General features: G+C 39.2%; 1 protein-coding gene across 1 annotated transcript in view; it reads left to right on the top strand.

Annotated features, from left to right (window-relative positions):
- The window catches only part of camk1b (calcium/calmodulin-dependent protein kinase Ib), an 80,671-nt gene extending 60,653 nt beyond the window's left edge, over nt 1–20,018 (top strand). Inside the window, exons 4-12 of the mRNA XM_036559169.1 lie at nt 1,897–1,971; nt 8,645–8,783; nt 11,592–11,718; nt 12,692–12,767; nt 13,278–13,390; nt 13,879–13,957; nt 15,509–15,596; nt 16,527–16,686; nt 18,582–20,018. Of these exons, the coding sequence (XP_036415062.1) occupies nt 1,897–1,971; nt 8,645–8,783; nt 11,592–11,718; nt 12,692–12,767; nt 13,278–13,390; nt 13,879–13,957; nt 15,509–15,596; nt 16,527–16,686; nt 18,582–18,688 (964 nt within the window). The 3' untranslated portion in view covers nt 18,689–20,018. The remainder of the gene's footprint in view (nt 1–1,896; nt 1,972–8,644; nt 8,784–11,591; nt 11,719–12,691; nt 12,768–13,277; nt 13,391–13,878; nt 13,958–15,508; nt 15,597–16,526; nt 16,687–18,581) is intronic.
- Nucleotides 20,019–20,689: the final 671 nt, after the last annotated feature.

Raw genomic sequence — 20,689 nt, 5'->3', positions numbered from 1 at the left:
AGACCACAAAACACTGTAATAGTGGATGACTGAACAGTACTTTTAATCCTGAAGGATAAACTGTTCATGTCGTTGGCTACCATAAATAGAAGAACGCACCAGCATAACCTCGGAGGGTTTACCACAAGAGGCAACCCCCTAAAAAGAAAAGAAAGAAGTAGACCAGGTTACAGTTTACCAAAAATAATTTGAAAATGTGCAAAGAAGTGCAAAATTCTTGAACAAAATCTTGTGGACAGATGAGATGAAGATTAAACTATACCAGAACGATGGAGCAGGAAAGTGTGGAGGAAAAAAGAGCTGCTGTTGATCCTAAGCAGACCACCTGATCTACTGAAACAGTGTTATGGGCATGTTTGGTTTACACGTCTTTATTGATGGTGTTTCTGATGGCAGTGTCAAGATGAAGTCTGCACTTAGTGGATGGTGCTTTACCTTGCGGAAGGACAGTGACCCAAAACATAGTACTAAAGCAAGTTTTAGGACTACAAAGGTTCTCATCAGGCCAAGTCAGTCAACCAACCTGAACCCCTTTGAGTACAAGTTCACTAACTGAAGATATAGCTTAAACAGCCGCAATATATGTGCACGGTCCGTGTTATTGTTTAACTAATTCTAATTAGACAGCGGTACTATGCTCGGTTTGTCGTCCTCTGTGCAGCCTTAGTAATTTGAATGTTAATTTTAGCAGATATTGTGGTCACATCAATGTATGTTTTGTGCTGCACCTGTGTTTGTATATACAGCTAGGCCTATGTATAAAAAGAAGCACAACCTCTTATACCTAGTCAGTCTCGGGATTTGAACCCATGACTTTACGTTTACTGGCCCATCTTGTTTACTACTAGGCCAGAGGTGCACAACTCCAGTCCTGGAGTTACCCTACTCAAACACACTCACTAAACCTGACAATTAACCAGTGAGTGTAATCAGGTGTGTTTGAGCAGTTAAATCATGAAACCGTGCTGGTCAATTCCTCAGCTCTTACATTGCTGCACATAAATGCATAAAGGAAAATAAAATGGTGAGACCTTCTGTGGTAAATCAGTGATTAGACAAATGTTATGGATAAGTTTTCACTATTTTGTGTTATTGTTTATTTTAAATCTTATTGCTTTTTTGTCATTGTTTTTCAAATGACAAACGGGAGTGGGGGGGTGAGTGGGGGGGTGAGTTGTTTTTTGTTTTTTTTTTTTGATAGAAGATTGTTCAATTTTCAGTTTTAATAACGTCATACATCTCTGAGTGCTTAATGCTACTAATCATATCTTTTTAGATAGTCCACAGATTTTGCAGTATTGTTTTGCATTCTCTACAGTGGGTAGGGTTGCCAGATCCAGCAAAAAAATCTCCAGCCCAAAGTTAGCTTTAAAACCGCCTAACAGAAGGGGAAACTTTATCATTCTAGTCCACTTTGGTGGGAGAACCGTGAACCTGGCAACCCTAATGGCAGGTGTGCGCTGTACCAAACACTCCTCCACAGCACAATCAGTGGGGGAAAAAAGGGTGTGATTCTACATATCACATTGATTCAAAAGGGAATGCATACTCTTTCTAGGTCAGTTGTTGCTATACTTTTGTTTATGTAAGAAGCACTCTGAGATTCTTTTTATGTACAAACAGACCCTTAACTGTGTTCTTACTATTGCTGGTTTGAGGCTTTGGCTCAGCATGTCCCACTTAAGCAAGCGTAGACGTTAACTGAATATTTCTGCCGAACTATCGTGGATGTTAAACCGTATTTACTGAGGCATACTCCACTCTGGCTGTATTTCTCCTAGATAGCATTATGGTTCCTTTGTGAAGCCCAGGCAATCCTTTGTTGTCTAAATTGCGATGTATGTGCTTTAATGTTATTTCGCTCACTCTCTCTCTTTCTGTCTGCTTCTCTTTTAGGATTAAACATGCCAACATCGTTTCCCTGGAGGACATCTACGAGAGTAAATCGCACCTCTACCTTGTCATGCAGCTGTAAGTGATGTCTCTCTTTGGGCTGAGTGTAGAAGGAGCGGTTGCCTGACTTCTAAAGAAGCTACTCATGATCTAGTTCAGTTGCTTCTTTTAGCCTCCTATTTCAAAACACATTCGTGTTCTGAATTTTGACAGCATTTGCCACAAAAGACAGGGAATTGTGTCTGTGTGTGTGCTCATGTAGGTGTCTGATAAAAATACAACTGAAATACAATTTCAGATCTGAGTCAAGCGCACTATATATAGGCATCTAATTCAGGGGTGTCCGCTACCGGGGCAGCAAAGACTGCTTTGTACAGCCCGTCACATATTTGCAGTTTATTCTTAAATCTGGCCTGTAACTATTTTCTTATAAACATTTCCCCATATGAGTCCCATATAAATAAGAGTCCCATTATAAGCTCTGTTTAATGTAGGTTTATGTAATTTAATTGAACACTAAAACATTAAGCACTCTGTTTTTTAACTACTACTACGACTAATAATAATAATAATAATAATAATAATAATAATGATACTGGTAACTAGAAGGAGAAAGTTTGTGAATGAACTTTTAACATGACTTTACAAAGCCTTTGCTATGGAATCCCAGATGGCTAGTAAACTGTTTCTAGACTGCTGCTTTGGTGGTTGTTAAAGTGTTGCTAGACTGTTGCTATGATATCCCAGGTGGTTGCTAAGACATTCTTAGGCCTTTGCTATTGTATCCTAGATGGTACCTCTATTGTTGCCAGGCTGTTACTGTGGTATCTTAGGTGGTTGCTAGAAATCATTTCCTAAGGGGAAAAAGTATTATTATTATTATTATTATTATTGAAATGATGTGGAGCTCTCAAGAAGCATGACTCAGAAAGGAAATGGACAAAATAGAAGAAAATTTGCACTAGAAGCAGAGATATTATAAAGGGTAGGATCGGTCACTTGCTAATTATGCCGCCCCACCCCCCCCGTTGTGGAGATCTGCGCAGGCGCAATAGCCAGAGCAACATGAGAGAACATGTTTTTGTGTGTTACTGAGCCGAATGCTATAAACTATTTTTTTGTCAGATTTTGTCAGTGATTTAAATATGTTTTCGAAATGGTAATTTGAACTTTAGTTTTGAGTATTTTGATCTCCTCTTATTTAAAGAATCTGATCTTGTATGGCTTTATGGACTGATGAGTCTGCATTTGTTTGGTATTACTTGGATCATGAGATTCAGAAAATGCAACCAACTTCTAAGACTGAACTAGAAGGTGTGGTTAAAATGGAGAAAAGAATAGAAGCTGTAATAAAGTCAAAGAGTAGACAAGCTAAATACAGATTGGTATTATATTTAAAAATTGGTATTATATTTAGTTTTAGAGGCTTCCATGCAAATTTCTGTTAAATGTTTTCTGCTTTTTTTCCTGAGGCTGAAAAGCATTTCTATTTTGCATATAGGGATGCATGATGGGGACCAAACCAGGAACCCATGCCCTCGTTAGACTATCATTACAGAATGACTGTGTGCTGACCTCTCTGGTGGACGGTTCTTGGCATGCCAGTCCTCATCTTCATGCCATACACCGCAACGCAGTCAGAGCAGGAAATGGTTGCCAGATAGCTGGGTTCTGTCTCCGTGGAAGCAGGTGTCTCCCAGTTCATCACGCTGCATTAGAGCGCGCGACTTGCAGCCAATACTTTCATCTCTAAAGAAAACAAATTTTGAGCTGCCATGTCACCGTTTGCCGCTTTTCCAACTCGCCGCTCTCCGTCTCTCTGAGAGACAAGAGACGGAGAGCAGACTTGCAGTCTGAATATTCCTTTTCCGTCCTTTTTTTCTGAAGTACATATTTTTCCCTCTCTATTCTACAGCTGTTCTGTCCAAATAGAGTACATAACCACATAGCAAAGTCAAGCAAATCTACCCAGGGAGACAGAATGCAAACCTGTGCCAGAGATGGGCTGATAGAAAGTAGAGCAGTAATTGACTTTATATGGGCAGAGTTGCTCATGGGGAGATTGTTCTCGAAATATGGCCAGTATTGTTGTCAAGCATCAGTGTTTTTATGGTTTCACTTTAACTGTGTAAGCTTGCTTGTCTTCATACTGGTACACTCTCAGAAATAAAGGTGTGAAACTGTCACTGGGGCAGTACCCCTCTTGTCGCTGAAGTAATACTATTAAGGAAACATCTCCGTACCTTCATTCAGGGAACATAATTGTACCATAATTTAGTTGTATGGACTCCACACATCCCGTCTCGAGGCTCCAGGCTTTTTATTTTATTGTTCTGTTTTAAAACGTTAGCTTATGAAAAGATACAAATATGTACTTTTCTACTCTGAAAAATGTATTTAAGGTACACAGCTGGACCGTTGGACCGCACTGTTGTACCTTTGAGGGTATATTTAAATTGTTTGTACCTTGATGAATGTAAAATGTACCCTCACAGAACCTTTATTTCTAACAGTGTAGAAACGTCACTAAATTTAATACAGTATTTAAAAAGAAGCATTTATTTATTGTATTTTATTTTTTCCACCTGAACTCCAGTCCACTAATGATGTTTGTATGATTTTTTTGGTCAAAATAGATTTTTACATCACCAACATTTTCCAACCTCTCTTTATCCATAAGAAATAAACAGGCTGTTTTTATAAATGTGCTTTAAGATTGATGAATGTAAATGGCCACTGTCCTGATCGGCAGTGGGAGGGTAAGATTGGTACTGTAGGCTAAACAAGTAGTCATATGTAAATGTAAATGCTGTAACATCGCAACCATGATGAATTCGAGATGAGCTGTTTTTGCAGCTTAGTGTCGCAGTGTGAACTGAATGAACTGTTGGACTTGAACAGTGTTTACATAGCACATCAAATAGACTTGGACCATTTGGGTGGGCTTTAGTATATGGTGATTTTGTATTACGTTGTCTGGAAGGTGTGAGGGGTGTATGTGTTTTTGTGTGTGTGTGTCTGTCACTGTGTGCCATGCTTTCTCTCCTACGCGCAATGTCAAGCCCCTTTAATTACACACGTGTCTCAGAGACTCTCTATTGTCTCGTCCACTGAGAAATCAAGGTAGAGGCAGACAAACACACACGCAGAGCACCCACTGAGTAGCACTGGGAGAATATACTCACACCAGTGTCTTCCCACCCAACAGATGAAATGTCACAAGAGGGAGGAAATGAAAGAGAATAGAAAGAGACAGAGAGAGAGAGGAGGAACCAGTACAGGGACGTTGTGTCCCTAATCTTAGAGTCTCTTCCTCCAGTTTCTGTTTATTAGCGCTGGCTGCCTGTCAGCGCTGATCTGGCCTGGTTTAGTATTTCCTCTTCTAAAGGTTTAGATTAGGATGGAGGCTAGGAGCTGCCAGCCCTAGATTTGATATAATAAGCAGCCAAAATGAGAAATAAGAAGAGTGTGAGGGAAATAAGTTGCGACTTCTAGATTTCTACAAAACACGATTTTAGATTTTGCACAGCGGCACAACTGTCTACGTGTTGGCCCAATCGTCAGGAAATTGCATATTCAGTTCTTGCTGATGCCACAGCTATCTGTGGCCTGTAGTCCGAGTGAGCACAATTGGCCTTGCTCTCTCTGGGTGAGTACGATGTCCCTCTCTCTCACCCCCATCACTCAGCGTGATGCTGAGCAGTGCAGGCGTCTGTTTGCTGAAGTAACAGAATTGGCAGTTAGTGTTCTCCTCCAAGCGTGTCGTGTTGGTTGTGTTGGCTTTAAAAAGATGCAGTGCTGCTTCACATGACTTGAGAGCACATGCTAGCTTTCACTTTCCCAGCTTGGTAGCGTTGTGTAAGCATTCAGGGGGACCTACAGAAGTTTGAACTTCCCCAATCAAATTACATGTTTTTTTTCCCAGGTCAGAATTAGTAAACACATCCTCTGCAGGGAGCTCATGTTAATGCCATTTAGTGCACAATTTATATTTATTTGCTGAAAAATAGAACATATAAAATGTGCCAAAACTTTTGCATAGGCCACTTTTTTTTCCCCAGTATGTGAAATCGAGTAAATAAATAGTAATTGTGCATTAAAATGTGCAGAAGTTCTCTGTAGAGGATGAGATGTTTTTTCACTTAGAAAGTCATCAAAGTGTCATTTGACATGGGGCACCCAAACTTTTGCATGCTAGAGTGTGGGAATTGGTACTGTTGAACTAAATTGGAAGGATATAATTGGGTAAAAATCCAAAAAATAGATGAAAAAAGTAAAGAACTCCTTTTCAGTTGGCTCTTCATGCTTGTTTCAAAGCCCAACCTTGCTCTTAACTGAGTACTTTCAGTCTCCCTCATACTCCTCTTGATGTTTCTGTCTTTTATTTTTGAGTAATGCATTTGGAGCCAATTATGAAGCTCTTCTTGCTGTTGTGGCTTATGTATAGTGACGTTGGTTACGAGAAAGGCTTGATGTAAATTATATGTTGTTGTAGCTGTTGTTGTTGTTGTTGTTGTTTTGCATGCAGAATCAGAACTGGTAAGCAAGGGATTTCTAGAGAGAGGGAATGGAGGGAGCAATGGTAGAAGGATAGAGGTGAGGGATAGAGGGGTTTGACAATGGAAAGAAAGGATAGAGGTGAGGGACAGAGGGGTTTGAGAATGGAGAGAAAGGATAGAGGTGTTTGAGAATGGAAAGAAGGCGTACTGAGGGAGATGGATAAAGGTAATAGACGGATGGATGGGTTGGGTGTTTGAAGAATGGAAAGAGAGGGAGGGAATAGAGAGAAATGAGAGATGCAAAAAGGGAATGGAGGCAAGGATAGAGGGAGAGTTTGAAGAATGGAAAGAGGAAGGGAATGGGGAGGGATTAGAGAGATGGATAAAGGGAATGGAGGGAGGGATGGGGCTTGAGGACTGGAAAGAGATAATTAAGAAGGCATGAGAGAAGTAAATAGAGCGATTGGAGGGACAGATGGATAGAGGGAAAAAGAGGGAAGGATGGAGATGTTTTTTAAAAATAGAGTGCCCTTCCCTATTTGGTTTTGCATATAAGAATCTTGAATGTGTTTGTCCTGATGGAATCGGATTTCGGAGAGAATCCAATCCTGTAACAAATCTGTCGTGAGACAGCACCTGTTCACATTGTGTGATGTGATGTTAGCTGTGTATTTCTTCCTATGGGGTCGTAGACTGATTGAGTAGTTTGAGCACGATGGACTACTTTTAGACGCTTGTTCTAAGTGAAGAGCTTCCTTTGAAAATAGATCTTTTAAAGCTTAGAAGTTTTATTAAAAGAAACTTTGGATCAGTATTGGTATCGGTAGAAACTTATGTTTTTATATATATATGTATCGGTATTGAATGAGAGGATATGGAGGGAGAAAAGGATGGAGAAAGAGAGAGGATGGAGAGAGGGGTGCTATTGTGTACCACTCCTTGGGAGGGGGTGGCACCACTCTGCCATTCAAGCTGAAAGGCACTGTGCCTGCCAGACCTTTCATCTCAGCCAGAGATCAACTGTGTGTGTATGTGTATCTGTGTGTGTGTGTACGCGTGCACACATACATAAAAAATAAATAAAACAAAAACAAGAGCAACCTACAATGTCAAGACGAAGAAAAAGGACTTGCCTCTGTAAAACAATTTTTAGAAAATGTTGTGAATTTATACCCTACATGGCCAAAAATAAGTGGACACTTCTTCTCATTATTGAGTTCAGGATTTTCAGCCACATCCATTGCTATAAGGTGTATACAGCCATGCAATCTCCATAAACAAACTCAGTACAATTGGTAGAGGTCAGTAACTTTAAACGTGGCACTGGCAGGGGATGGCAGTCAGTTTCTGAAATTTCTGCCATGCTCGCACTGCCCTGGTCAATGGTAAGTGCTATTATTGTGTAATTAGCCCACCTGTGATGGTCAGATGTCCACATACTTTTGGCTATATAGTGTAGGTACATAACACTTAATATATAATATATAACTTATACTATAACCCATTCTGTTGCCAGTGTTTGTCACTTGAGATTGCATTGATTTTATACACCTGTTAGCAATGGCTGTGGCTAAAAAACCCAAACTCAATATGTATTATGTATTATTATTATTATTATTCTTATTATTACATAAAAATTGATGTGACACTTATGGGACATTTGGTTGACCCTCATGGCCTGACATTTTATAAAAACAAGTGTGTGCACACACATTCCCAGTGCTTCATGCATCACAAAATAGAATCCCCCCCTCAGTGCTAGGGTCTCCCCCTGGGGTCTTCCAGTTATATGCAATGCTAATTAAAACATAACTTACTGAAGTATGCATGTTTGTTCTGTCACGTTATTTGAGTACTCGGTTTTCACATCACCATCTTTTTATATTGCAGTTACTTTAGAAACTCATCTCACACAAACAGATTGAAATGGAAAAACAGCTTGCATCGCTAATGACGTTAGACTTGCAGGGAACAAAAAATATAAAAATATGTACAACAGAGTTATGATGATTCACACTTCAGAGTTGACTTAACCAAATATGTCCGTGTGTGTGGGTAGTGAGTGGTAAGTGATTTGGCAGAAAACGAGTGTAAGGAGCTCCCCCTGGGGGTGAAGGAGGGGTAGAACATCACCAGCTGGCTCTGAGTGGCCATGCTGTGAGGCAGTCTGTCTACAGAAAGTGTAAAAGTGTATGTATGTGTGTGAGGGAAAGAGAGAGAGCAGCTTTGAAAGCATATTTTCCTGTTTGCAGGGTTTCTGGTGGGGAGCTCTTTGACAGGATTGTGGAAAAAGGATTTTACACGGAGAAAGATGCCAGCAAGCTCATCCAGCAGATTCTGGACGCTGTGAAGTACCTGCATGACATGGGCATCGTACACCGAGACCTGAAGGTGAGGCCTCAGAGGGGAGCAGGAGTGAGTGAGGTGGCAGCAGTTAAAAGAAAGTCAAAATAAGCAGAGAGTGAGACAGATGGATTAGACGTAAAAAGCAGCAGCAACATTAAACACCGAGTACACAGTTACATGTCAGTATATACACTACGGGCTAAAAGTGTGAAAGCAAGACAGTATGACTGTCTTTTTCACCAACACCACACAGTATGTTTATTGGCATCTATAGTGCTGTGCAAACGTCAAAGACCACCCTTTATTTTGTACAAACAAAAACCCAAAACTTAGATCTGGTACAAAATTACTTGGAATTAAATCTCTTTACATTAACTTAAATTAAAGTTAAGAACATTTATGCTCTTACCTGTAAAATGACCCAATATAGCTGAAGGGAGCACTCATGTGTGTATGAAGTAGGGGTGAGCGATATGGCATAAATCTAATATCACAATACTTAAAAACATTTTCACGATACGCTGCATGTATCACAATATTTTGACACACAGATAAAATGCACCAATACTGCTACATTTTAAAACTGCCATTAAAATTCTGGCTATAATAATTTTCTTTCAGCGTTTTCTACACTGCACTGCACTAAATCTGGTTAAATGGGACTAATTATGTAATGAAGCTTGCAATATTTTCGGAATTCCTTTAGTACAGATGGTATCCACAATTTGCTTAGAAAAGTGCACCAGTATTTTTTACAAAAACAATAAAATATATGCGCACCGCTAAATGATCTTCGTACATTAGTAATCCAGCATCTAGCAGGACAGAGCTGAAGTTGAATAGCCACTTTTCTCTTTTTGAATCTTTTTTGTCTAAAATAAAATGCTAAACCTCAAATGTCGGAGATGTATGGAAGCACGTTTCCGCCACTAAGAAAAAATATATAACCATTTAAAAAGTTATAACAATGAAAAAGTTTCCCATAATTGTCAATTGAGATAAGTGTCTTATCTCATAATAATGAGAACATATCTCAGAGTTATGACTTAGTATCTCATAATTATGACTTACTACCTCATAATTGTGACTTAGTATCTAATAATAAAGACTTAGCGTATCATAAAGGTAGAAAAATATCTTACTTAATATGAGATAGTAAGTCATCATTACGAGAAACTTTCTCACTATCTCTTTATTATGATATACTGTATGACCATCTTTTTTCAAGCAGTGGAAACCGGCATCCATAGAAATGTAACCAATTGCAAAGGAGTTCGGATGCCGTCACCAATGTGAATGAAATAAAACACAAAGAGGGAATTAGTAAGTAATTGTTAATAAGAAATGAAACAGGGCAAAAATTACATTCTTTTACTCACAGATAGAAGTAAAGGGTCATGGGATAGTTTTCCAACTACACAGTGTATTACAACTCCTGCAGCATGTACAATAACCAACAGCCAGGAATTAGATGGTCGTGTATTAAGTTATGTGTTCTGGATTGCATCACCCATCATTCACAAAAACAGGAGGTCCACCTACCCTCTTCCTGCTGCTTTCATTCATGTTTTGGCCTACACAGCTGATGCAAAAACAGTCCAGTGCAACCGTGGAGTCAGGGGTTTCAGCTGTCAGCCAAGTTTCTGTAAAGCCACTGGAGACTACATCATGTTTTATATTCTCCAAGACTCTGATTGCTTGTCTCTTGTTTGCCCGAGACCTTACATTGTCCATGATGCCTGAAGGCCATGAGGTGCCAGTGCCAGCAGTATCTTTGGCTTCGATTCCAGGCTCAGGTCCAGCAGCCGTTGCCCCATACAGCTGAAAAGCAGTACCTTCTTACCTCTGGAAGTTGGAACAAACAACAGCAACAGCAAAATTCAACAAAAACGGACAAACATGCTGTACCTGGCAACCGCTCAAGGCAGCAGCAGAAGATTTTTGAAGTGTTCCACTGTGAAAGCCTCGGGTTTTGTTCCTTTCTGAGAAAGGGTTTGTTTCTCCATCCAGAATAGCGAAGAATAAACTTACATTCAGAATTTGAAAAGCCAGATGTTCTTTTTCCACAGCCTACTGGTAGTAGGCCATACTTCATAGTAATGAAGGCTAGCAGTTGCCTTTGGCATTATTTTGGTTGTCAGTATTTGGTTTGGTAGAAGTCCACACTTGTAGAAAACTGATAGAATCAGAAAAGATATATTTAGCAAAATTACAAAATTAAATAAAATCTACTTTATTGGAAAGCCTACAAAACCTTTAAAAAGACTTTAAAAATTCATTAAAAAATACATCAACTTTACATGCCAAAACAAATGCAGATAAATAGGTGTGTCCATCAGGCTCTGTTTCTTACTGTACAAGAGTAGTAGGACAGTTTAAAACTTGCATTATCATAATGCAAACTGACATCTCATCATGGATGAGTCATTCAGATGGTCAGTTTTAATCGATTTTGTTTTTAACGATTAATTGTGACCACTGAATAGACTGTGAATAGACTCAACATCCATTGCTGTATAATGGATCCATTCATTCATTCTGATTTTACCCTTTCTTCATCACACTAATCCCGAGAGCCAGTGTGTATAGTAACTAATTAACTTGCCACTTGTTTTCCTCCAAGGTTTCTGAGGTCAGTGTTATTAGTCTCGTTAGTCTCCGGGCTTAACGAGCTCATTTGTTTACAGGCTGTGAAGTGAAGGATGTACAGATTAATCCTCACACATGGGTGAGCTAATTAAGCCTCTCGCAGAACATGGAGAATTAGAGTGAGCGTAAGAGTGAGAGAGAGAGGGCGACGGTGTATGTGTGTATTTGAATGTCTTACTGTTTTATATGTGTGTGTATCCACAGCCAGAGAACCTGCTGTACTACAGCATGGAAGAGGACTCGAAGATCATGATCAGTGATTTCGGCCTGTCTAAGATTGAAGGCTCAGGCAGTGTCATGAGCACGGCATGTGGAACACCTGGATACGTAGGTAAGAAGCACAGTCACACATGAGTGAGGCCTGCATTCGCATTTATTAAGGTGGACTTTCATAATGAGACATGTAGTTAGAACTAAGGTTGTACTGGAAGGGACCTGATACAGAACTGGTTACTGATAATGACCAGTAATTTTACTTTCATACTAGTTCATACTATTGTCCATATACAGGTGTATGAAAAGTTTGTTGTTGACTTTCTAAGTGAAAATAAGTCAACACGTCCTCTACAGAGAACACACTTCTGCACATTTTAATGCACAAATATGGTTTATTTGCTGAATTTAACATATTTGGGGAAAACAAAAGATCCAACACAAAATGTGGCCTGTGTAAAAATTACACAACACAGTATGTTTACTGTGTGTATATTATTATATGTACAGATTTCAGGGAAATGACGTTTATGTTTGCTCCCTGTAAAAGATACGTTATTTTCATTTTTTCAGTCTTTTGCATACGACTGCGTAAGTGCAGTGAGCATTAGACAGGTTGGAACTCTAAAGACACTAGCTGCCTCATACATTTTAGACTATGTGACTCATTTGAACAGTAAGTTTCCAACTGGCTATTTGGCCACTGATATATCATTCACCCCTAATTAAAACCCACTCACAAACATAGGTATAGGTTTGATTCATAGGTAGTCAAGATACACCTCCATGTTGTCAGTGTCATAACAAAACCTTGTATCTGCAAAATGGTAAGTTTGCAGGAGAAGGAAAATATGTTCTTAACTTTTTCATTGGTCTTTTTTTTGTATTTTTTTTTATAAATTATAGTAATTTTGGAACATTGCAATTCAGTTCCAAATTTTCAAAAGAGACGGGACTGGTAGACAAGTCGTCTTTATTCCTAGGTATCTAGGTAAATTACACCATTAAATGTAGGGAAAGGTCATTCATTGGAGTGTGGATGGGGTCTGTGAGTATTGTGTGTGTTGTGAACATATTGGTTTGTTTGGCAGCTCCTGAGGTGTTGGCACAGAAGCCGTACAGTAAAGCAGTGGATTGCTGGTCCATCGGCGTTATTGCTTACATACTGTGAGTATCACCACTGACTACAGCTCACTGATATTGAAAGCTATAATTTTGTTTGTACTTTCATTTGTGTGTATATATATATATATACAGAAACTACTGTACCACAGTTGTGTAGAAGATACATGTATTAAATGGATCTAATGCGATGCTACTACTAGATTTCAACTATGATACTGTTTCAAAGAATAAAGAAAATGTTAAATGAATCCAGACTTATCAATAGAACTGTAGATAGCTCCTTAATAACTGGGAAAGCTGAATGTAGATTTATATATATATATATATATATATATCCAGAATGCCCCATATTCAATAAAGTCAAGCATCTTTTAAATAGATGTGTTTAGTTTAATATTATGTATTGCTTAATATAATATAATGCTTATAATGTTTACCATTGCATCTCAGTACAGTACATTTCTCTGTATTTTATTGAATTGTCTAAGACAATAAATCCTCAGTGCTCTCTCTTTCTCACTCCCCCTCTCTCTTTCTCTCTCCTCTGCTCAGTTTGTGTGGCTACCCGCCATTTTATGACGAGAACGATGCCAAGCTGTTTGAGCAGATTCTAAAGGCGGAATATGAATTTGACTCCCCGTACTGGGATGACATCTCAGATTCTGGTAGACCATCTTACTTTTTTTCTTCCCGGTATATCTGTTTTGCATCTGTACTGCATGAGGCTGCACTAGTTTTGTGATTGTATTACTAAGTATTGTAACTGTGATACATTCTGACTAGCTGGGGGACTCATTTGCATATTGCAACCCTTTGCAATATCTGTAAAAAGAACTTAAGTACAAATGTATTGCAGTAATTATTAACAGATGATATATTATGCAGCTGTAATATCTACCCTGCAGTATTTTCAGGACCTTTTGTCTCAGCTTGACATTGCCGTGTACTTTTGCCAGAGAACCTGCTGTTCCCCTCAATGGATGGCAAACTTTTTAATAATAATAATAATAATACACTCCTGAGCATGTGATGAGATTATTACATTATGGCAGAAGATAAACTAGACCAACTTTTTCTCTTTTCCATGTTTTCATATGACCTTATGGAAGAAGTTAAAATACAACATGGCCCTGAACTTTGTTTTTGTTCTCAGCTAAGGACTTTATCATGCATTTAATGGAGAGAGACCCGAGTCTGCGCTACACGTGTGAGCAGGCACTGCAACACCCCTGGTATGACTTTGTATTAAACGCTAGAACATGTCAGTTATACCCAGAGTTCACAGTTTATTAGGTGCATTTACCTTGTATCTAAACTCACTGGCAGTTGTATCAGAAACCATTCTATTGGTGCACTTTGTAGGTTTACAGTTACTGACTGAAGACCATCTGTTGCTGAACAATTTATCAGCCCCCCTCTGCCTACAGGCTCCCAACCCTGGTCCCAAAGTACCTCTGCACAGCACGTTTTAGTTTTTTCCCAGCTCTCAGCTCCCAGCAGACCCACTTCAAGTCATGAAGGGCCTGTTAATGAGCTGGTTAGTTGGATCAGGTGTGTTGGGGGCAGGGGAAACACTAAAATGTGCAGGGCAGGGGGTGCTCCAGGATCAGAACCATAGGACCATCGATGTTTTTTGTGTGGGCCATGCTCACCACAGTAGTGCCTAGGGATGCAAATTTTGCCTTTTTTTTTCTTTAAGCAGTAACCGCCCATCATTAGGCAATTTAAATCTGTAGTTTTAAGCTTGCCAGATAAAGACCGAGCCAACAAAATTCAGAATTGGTTCTGAAATCTGATTGGCTGAGCTACATTTGAAGCCCATGTGAAATACTTAATGTACACAAATGGACATAAAAGCCATGATCGGGGGTTAGCTTTGGCCCAGTGAAAGCAAAGATCCAGTGGAACTGATAGGTCAAACATTTTTATTTGTTGATTAACAGCTAAATAGTTCCATCTTAAAAAAAACAGACCTTGTAGTGATATGATAGTGGGTGTTGGGCTGGTACGAGTGTTTCAGACATTACTTGCTGGAGTGGTCCTACTGATGAAAGAGGGAGAGTGTGGCTGGTCAGTTGTGCCTTGCAACAAATAGGCTACAGTCAGTAATTGTGCAACAATATGCACCCATTATAAAAAAAGCTATGAGTGTAGGTACAAAGTAGGTGTACCTAATAAACTAGCAACTAAGTGTATGTTGCTAGGAAAAATTGTTAAATTGAATAGATACAGCAGATGATTCCTATGTAAGAAACTTTCTATATTTTTAGCCTAAATAATATTTTTTTAAGCCCAAGAGCAGATCATGCTACACTGGAAAAAAAGTTGTGCTTTGAATGTGTTTGATTTAAATCTGCACCTCATTTCCTCATGAATAAAACATCAGTGCAGCTTTAGCTTTCAATTTGAATCAAGCACATTAAATGCATCACTCTTTCCAGTGGAGGAACTGATACAGTACATGAGTCCTATGCAAGAAATTTCCTATTTCAGAGCGTGATTTATTTTGCATAGATTTTTGATTAGGGACAAATGATTCTAAATTGCACTAGATTTTCCCCATCTTCTAAAGTTGTCCTCTAAAGTTGGAGACTTTTCTCAGAACATCTTTGATGGCTAAGCTGCAGGACAGCCGGACGGATCTGGTTCTACTTTCTCAATCCCCGCTGGCTGCTCCAAAGGGACTTTAAACATTGCTTTCATTGGCAGAAATAACAGATGACTAACTCTGATCTCCATGGAGAGAACTGAGTGAATTAGCTTTTTTGTTTCTGTTTTTCCAGGATTGCTGGAGACACAGCTCTGGACAAGAACATACACGAGTCCGTCAGCGCTCAAATCAAGAAGAACTTTGCCAAGAGCAAGTGGAAGGTCGGTGCCTGGCTTGGTGCCGCAGCTCATCTGTACTTTCGTTCAGTCCAATGCGATTTTTATTTTTTTTCCACCTGTCTGATTTCATCTGTCCATTCACTGTATGTTCAAGCAGTACTATTTAATGAGAACTGTGATCAAATACAAGCACATTCATTTTACCTAATGTTACTGTTTACATTCTGTTACATTTTGAATCTCTCATTCTCTGTTTATAATTCTTTTAATCTCTCTGTCTCTCATACTGTCCCTCTTTTTTTTTTTCCATTTTTCTCCCTCTTCTTCTCCTTCAAGTCAAGTCTGAGGAGCTTTACTGGAATGACGATATTAAGTTGCACTTTAAATGTGTTTTAACTGTGTACATCATAGTAGAAACTAATGCTGTTACTGGTACTGTATCAATGTATCTACCAAGCAGTGGCATTTTTATGTATATCGTATAGCTTAATAAGCATCTACTAGCAATATGTAGGGATGTCTTCTTTGAACTTAAAGGGCCCATATCATGGAAAGCAACATGTTCTCAATTTATGGATGAAGAGTTTGGTGTAGTATGATAACATTTGTTAAAGTTTGAAAGCATACTATTCACTCCCCAGTTCGTACAGTCCTTATGTGTATGTATATTAAGCTGCAAAATGGCAGATGATGTCACAAAAAACAGCAAACTTACATACGTCTGCCTATTCAGCATAAATAAGTGTAGCCTGTCCGTTCATGTTGAAGTTTTAAGTTCTAGCCCAGGCAGCTTTTTTTGCATGAGGCACGCTACAGCCGATTAGAACAGAGGTCATTTACATATGTAGGATGGAGGAAGAGAAAAATTATTGTATAGCCCCTTTAATAAAGAAATTGTCTTCAGTGTGCTTATAAAACAGATGATGCATCTCTCTGTCTCTGTCTCTCTCTCTCTCTCTTTCTCTCTCACAGCAAGCGTTCAACGCTACGGCTGTGATTAGGCACATGCGGCGGCTGCAGCTGGGCACCAGTCAGGAGGGTCAGACTGCTGACCGCTCACCACACAGCCCCTGCCACGAGCGCCTCCTGCTGCCTGAGGGAACCGAGGAGGAGGAGGAGGAAGAGCAGAGCCGTCAGTGCCTACACACTACATTTCGCCGCATTTTTAAGCCCAAGTCCAGATCACGCTACACTGAAAAAAAGTGATGCTTTGAATTTATTTGATTGAAATGTGTCCCTCGTTTCCACACGAATAAAACATATCAGCACAGTTTTAGCTTTCAATTTGAATCAAGCATATTCAGTGCATCACTTTTTCCAGTGGAGGAACTCTTTGGAGCAATATGGGCAGTATTGCCTGCACCGATGGGATTGGGCAAGCGGAGTCGAGTCCAGTTAAGAAGAGAGATGACCAAAGTGGAACAAATTTCTCTCCTCTGGTTGAGTTGTCTGTAGATTGCCTTAAAGAGTCCCACTGGTCCTTGGTCTTTACATCAGCATAGAACTACTTAGATGCATTATCAAAAGTGAACTGCATTAACAACAGGCTCTGTACCTCTGGGGTCTAGTGCTGTCTCTATAGAGCAGTTACAGTCCATTAGACTGGGCTGAATCAGTGGTGTTTATATGCTTTGAAGTATATGCTCAAGTTAGGCTAATATTCACCTGTCATGAGTAAGGCATAGGTGTACATACAGGTCATGGAGGATTTGAAGCATAACAGTATCTACACGCACACTTGCATCATGTTTTGCATGACACTAGCATGCTGTTCAATTAATATTGCTTGGAATCGCTTTTCTGTTCAGCCTTGTATTGCATGTGCTTTTCAGTCACAGAGCATAACTGATCTCCTGAAGGTTTAGTGCTGATAGCTTTAGCAGGAGAGGCGATGCTTGTTATCACACTTACATGGAGCACCCCTCTGTTGTTTGCTAAAGTCAACCTTAAATCAAAATAGCTATTTTCTCTCATGTTTATGGTCACATTATAGGAGCATTTAGGCCTAAAATCTAGAGCTTAATGTGATATTTTTCATGCAGTATTCTGTAGAGCAGCATGAAACAATTTATGATTTTGTATTATTTTCATATGTTCATTCATCACTGTTCTCTCACTACAATACCCAGCATGCATTATGCAAATACTTCGTATCACTGCTGGGAATCCCTTTGGTATCAACCAGTCCTGACTACTAGACACTGATCTAGAGGCTAATACATATAAACAAGCCAGCATAAGTGTAACTCTAAGCTCTGCCATTCAACAAAATCATAAACAAAACAGTGATTCTATTTTTATTCAGCACAAAACTTGACACCACAGACAAGTTTTTACCCTTTCAGCCAAATATAAGCATCTAAATAGCCTGCTAACTTTAGCTTCCAGCTTGTTTTTGTCCTCCTCTCATCTCGTAATTTTAGTAATTAATTTTCTCCATTGTATTGACAGTTACTACAGTTATATGGCTGCAGGAACATTAGATATCTGGCTGCCTTCAGCCTTGACCAGCTCAGTAAAAAAAAAGCACTGAAAAACTGCCCACTCTTAAAAATCCACCTCACAGGAGTTGGAGTTTTTGAAAAGTTCCTCACACCTTTAGAATATATCATCAGAATGTAGTTTTCATTGTCTTTAAATAGTTACATTTTACTTTTTGGCCAGAGTGACACATTAAGTATGATACAATACTTGTTTTCTTTTTTTTCTTCCATCAAAATCTGTTTCACTCAAAAATACATCATGGTACGGACAGAAACTGCGTTACGATTTCCCGTTACATGTTGACTTTAAGCAAAAGTGGTTAACATTAGCAAACAGCAGTGTTGTGTGGAAGTGAGCAAAGATTTCTGCTTTTATAAAATAACATCAGTGTGTTGTGGCTATATTTTTGTAGTGAGATTCTTTTGTTTGTTGTCTCTCCCTACTTATTTTGGTTGAGCACCAGTATTATGTGTGTATTTTTTAGTGTGTGCTTGCCCTACATTGTATTTACAGTACTCTCTCCCCCTTTTTCTCTCTCTCTAGCCTCACAGAGGGATAATAGCGGCTGTTCTGAAAGTGCCGGCGAGGGGGCGGAGCGAGAGGGCATCCAAAATTGCACCTACCACGTCCACCCAACCAGCCGGGTCTGAACGCCTGTCAATCATCCTGCTGCAACCAATGACTTGACTGTCCTGTTGTTTTTTTCCCACTGGAGCCCTGCCACACCCCCAGTCTGGCCAGGAATACTGAGTAACTCCAGCATTTCGCCACTAGGAGGCGCTGCAGTGTAACGAATCCAGGTGGGAAGAGGGTCACTATGCCAATGGAAGGGATTCTGTTTATGGAGAGGTGAGGTGAGTTCTAGGAAAGGAAGAGGCGAAGACGCCTGCCACAGCTGCATCGTGGGTAATGTAGGCTAATAGCGGGGAGCTGGACAGAGATTGGACAGTGTTTTTAAACTTCTATTTGAAAACTACATCTTTCATCTCTCTATCCTTGAACGTGGAGTGCAGTGGTTTTAGGTCTGTTTTAGTTCTAACATGTTTCGCCTCAAGCCTTTTAGCCTGTGCACTACATACAGTTAATTAATGGTCAGTTACATACACTTCTACCGGTCGGTCTTATGAAAACTGGCCAAGGGTTATATTAAATCATAGTAAGTCATAGGTATACAGGCCAGAGAGGAAGCATAATGGTATAGATACATGCGCTATATTGGCATGATACTTTGTTGTCTCATTAAGGTTATTAGGTGGCTCTCTACTTCAGTTCAAAGCATTATTTTTGTACATTCATGTTTTTTTCCATGTTATCTTTTGGTTTTATTCAAGTGTCTTGTAACATTGTGCTGCACCAAACCAAGTCTGCATGTGTTCTCAAAACATCGTTAATTTGTTGTTTTATTGGATTTTTCCACATCAGACATCCTCTGCAGTGCCTTCATGGTTGCAGTATCATAGTTTTAATATTATTATTATTATTTCTTTTGTAAAGGTCTATTCATCGCATTGAGTGCTTCAGTTCGTTATTAACTTTCAGGTGGTACTCCAATGTAAGCTCTAAATGTAGAAACGGTTCTTTATCATACATTCACCTACAGGGCGTATCCTTACACGCCAGCTATGCACTGTTGGTGGAGCTTTAAGAGAACGTCTAATGTCTATTACCATTCTTGCAAATGCTATGGTGTTCCTATGTTTTATAAAGCCCTTTCATTAACGAAAAAAAAAACAAAAACAAAAAAAAAAGATGGTTTTACTCAGGGGAGGATGATATGTATGATTTTTTGGGATTTTAAATGGTAATGTTGCAGAATATGATCTAAAATACAGATTATTGAAATATATATGGAGATATAGGCTATCACCAGAGAAAAGAACATTTATCCCCATTGTTGGGTTCTGTTGTAATATTTCTAACATTCATACTGCTTTGCATCATTGAACCTGTACAAAAGTGACATTAAAGAATTTTATTGTACGCCATGCGTCCCATTTGATTTGTTCCCCCATACACATTTTGTTGCAAGCTCTTTTTCTGCCTAAACACAGATTTGGCGCCTTTTTATTCCCACTGCCTTTTACCTGCTTTCACTGCAAGCTCACCATGTTCTGTTTGGCTTTGCAAGTTCATTTGCTTCCGCATTGATTTTCACCAGTCAGTATTTGCTCCACATAAAACGTCTTGAGTCAGACTTTAGCAGAGACGCAAAACAAAATAGAAATAAAATACTACTCTATGAGATTAACTTTAAATCTTTATTTTGATATTCATCCGTAGTTGGAATTTTGGTATGTTTCCTATTGAGAACCTTTTGGATGTCCACATTGTCAGCAGGTTCTTTACTGGTTCCTCTGAAGAACCAAACATTCACTTCTGAAACCCTAGTAGGTCTAAGGAGCCAGGACCTAGACTCTTTATTCTGGGTCAGACTGGGTCCACTCAGAACTCGAGTTTGGGTTCTTCTGCATGTATCAATATGCCAAATTAAATGTAAGGACAAAAAAAACAGAAATCTATTGAATCGTGACATGCTGTTCTGATTTTGTTGTGAGTGAGTTCATTTATTTATTTACTTTATTTGTTTGCTCGGTCTGTGCTTTTCCTTGGATCTAAAAAGTCCACTTATGTACAACTTTTCTGCTTGTGTT

Source organism: Colossoma macropomum, unplaced genomic scaffold, assembly GCF_904425465.1.
Source record: "Colossoma macropomum unplaced genomic scaffold, Colossoma_macropomum, whole genome shotgun sequence".
NCBI classification, from domain to species: Eukaryota; Metazoa; Chordata; class Actinopteri; order Characiformes; family Serrasalmidae; genus Colossoma; species Colossoma macropomum.
Note: the sequence above shows the minus strand (reverse complement) of the source record. Positions and strands in the feature narration are given on the sequence as shown.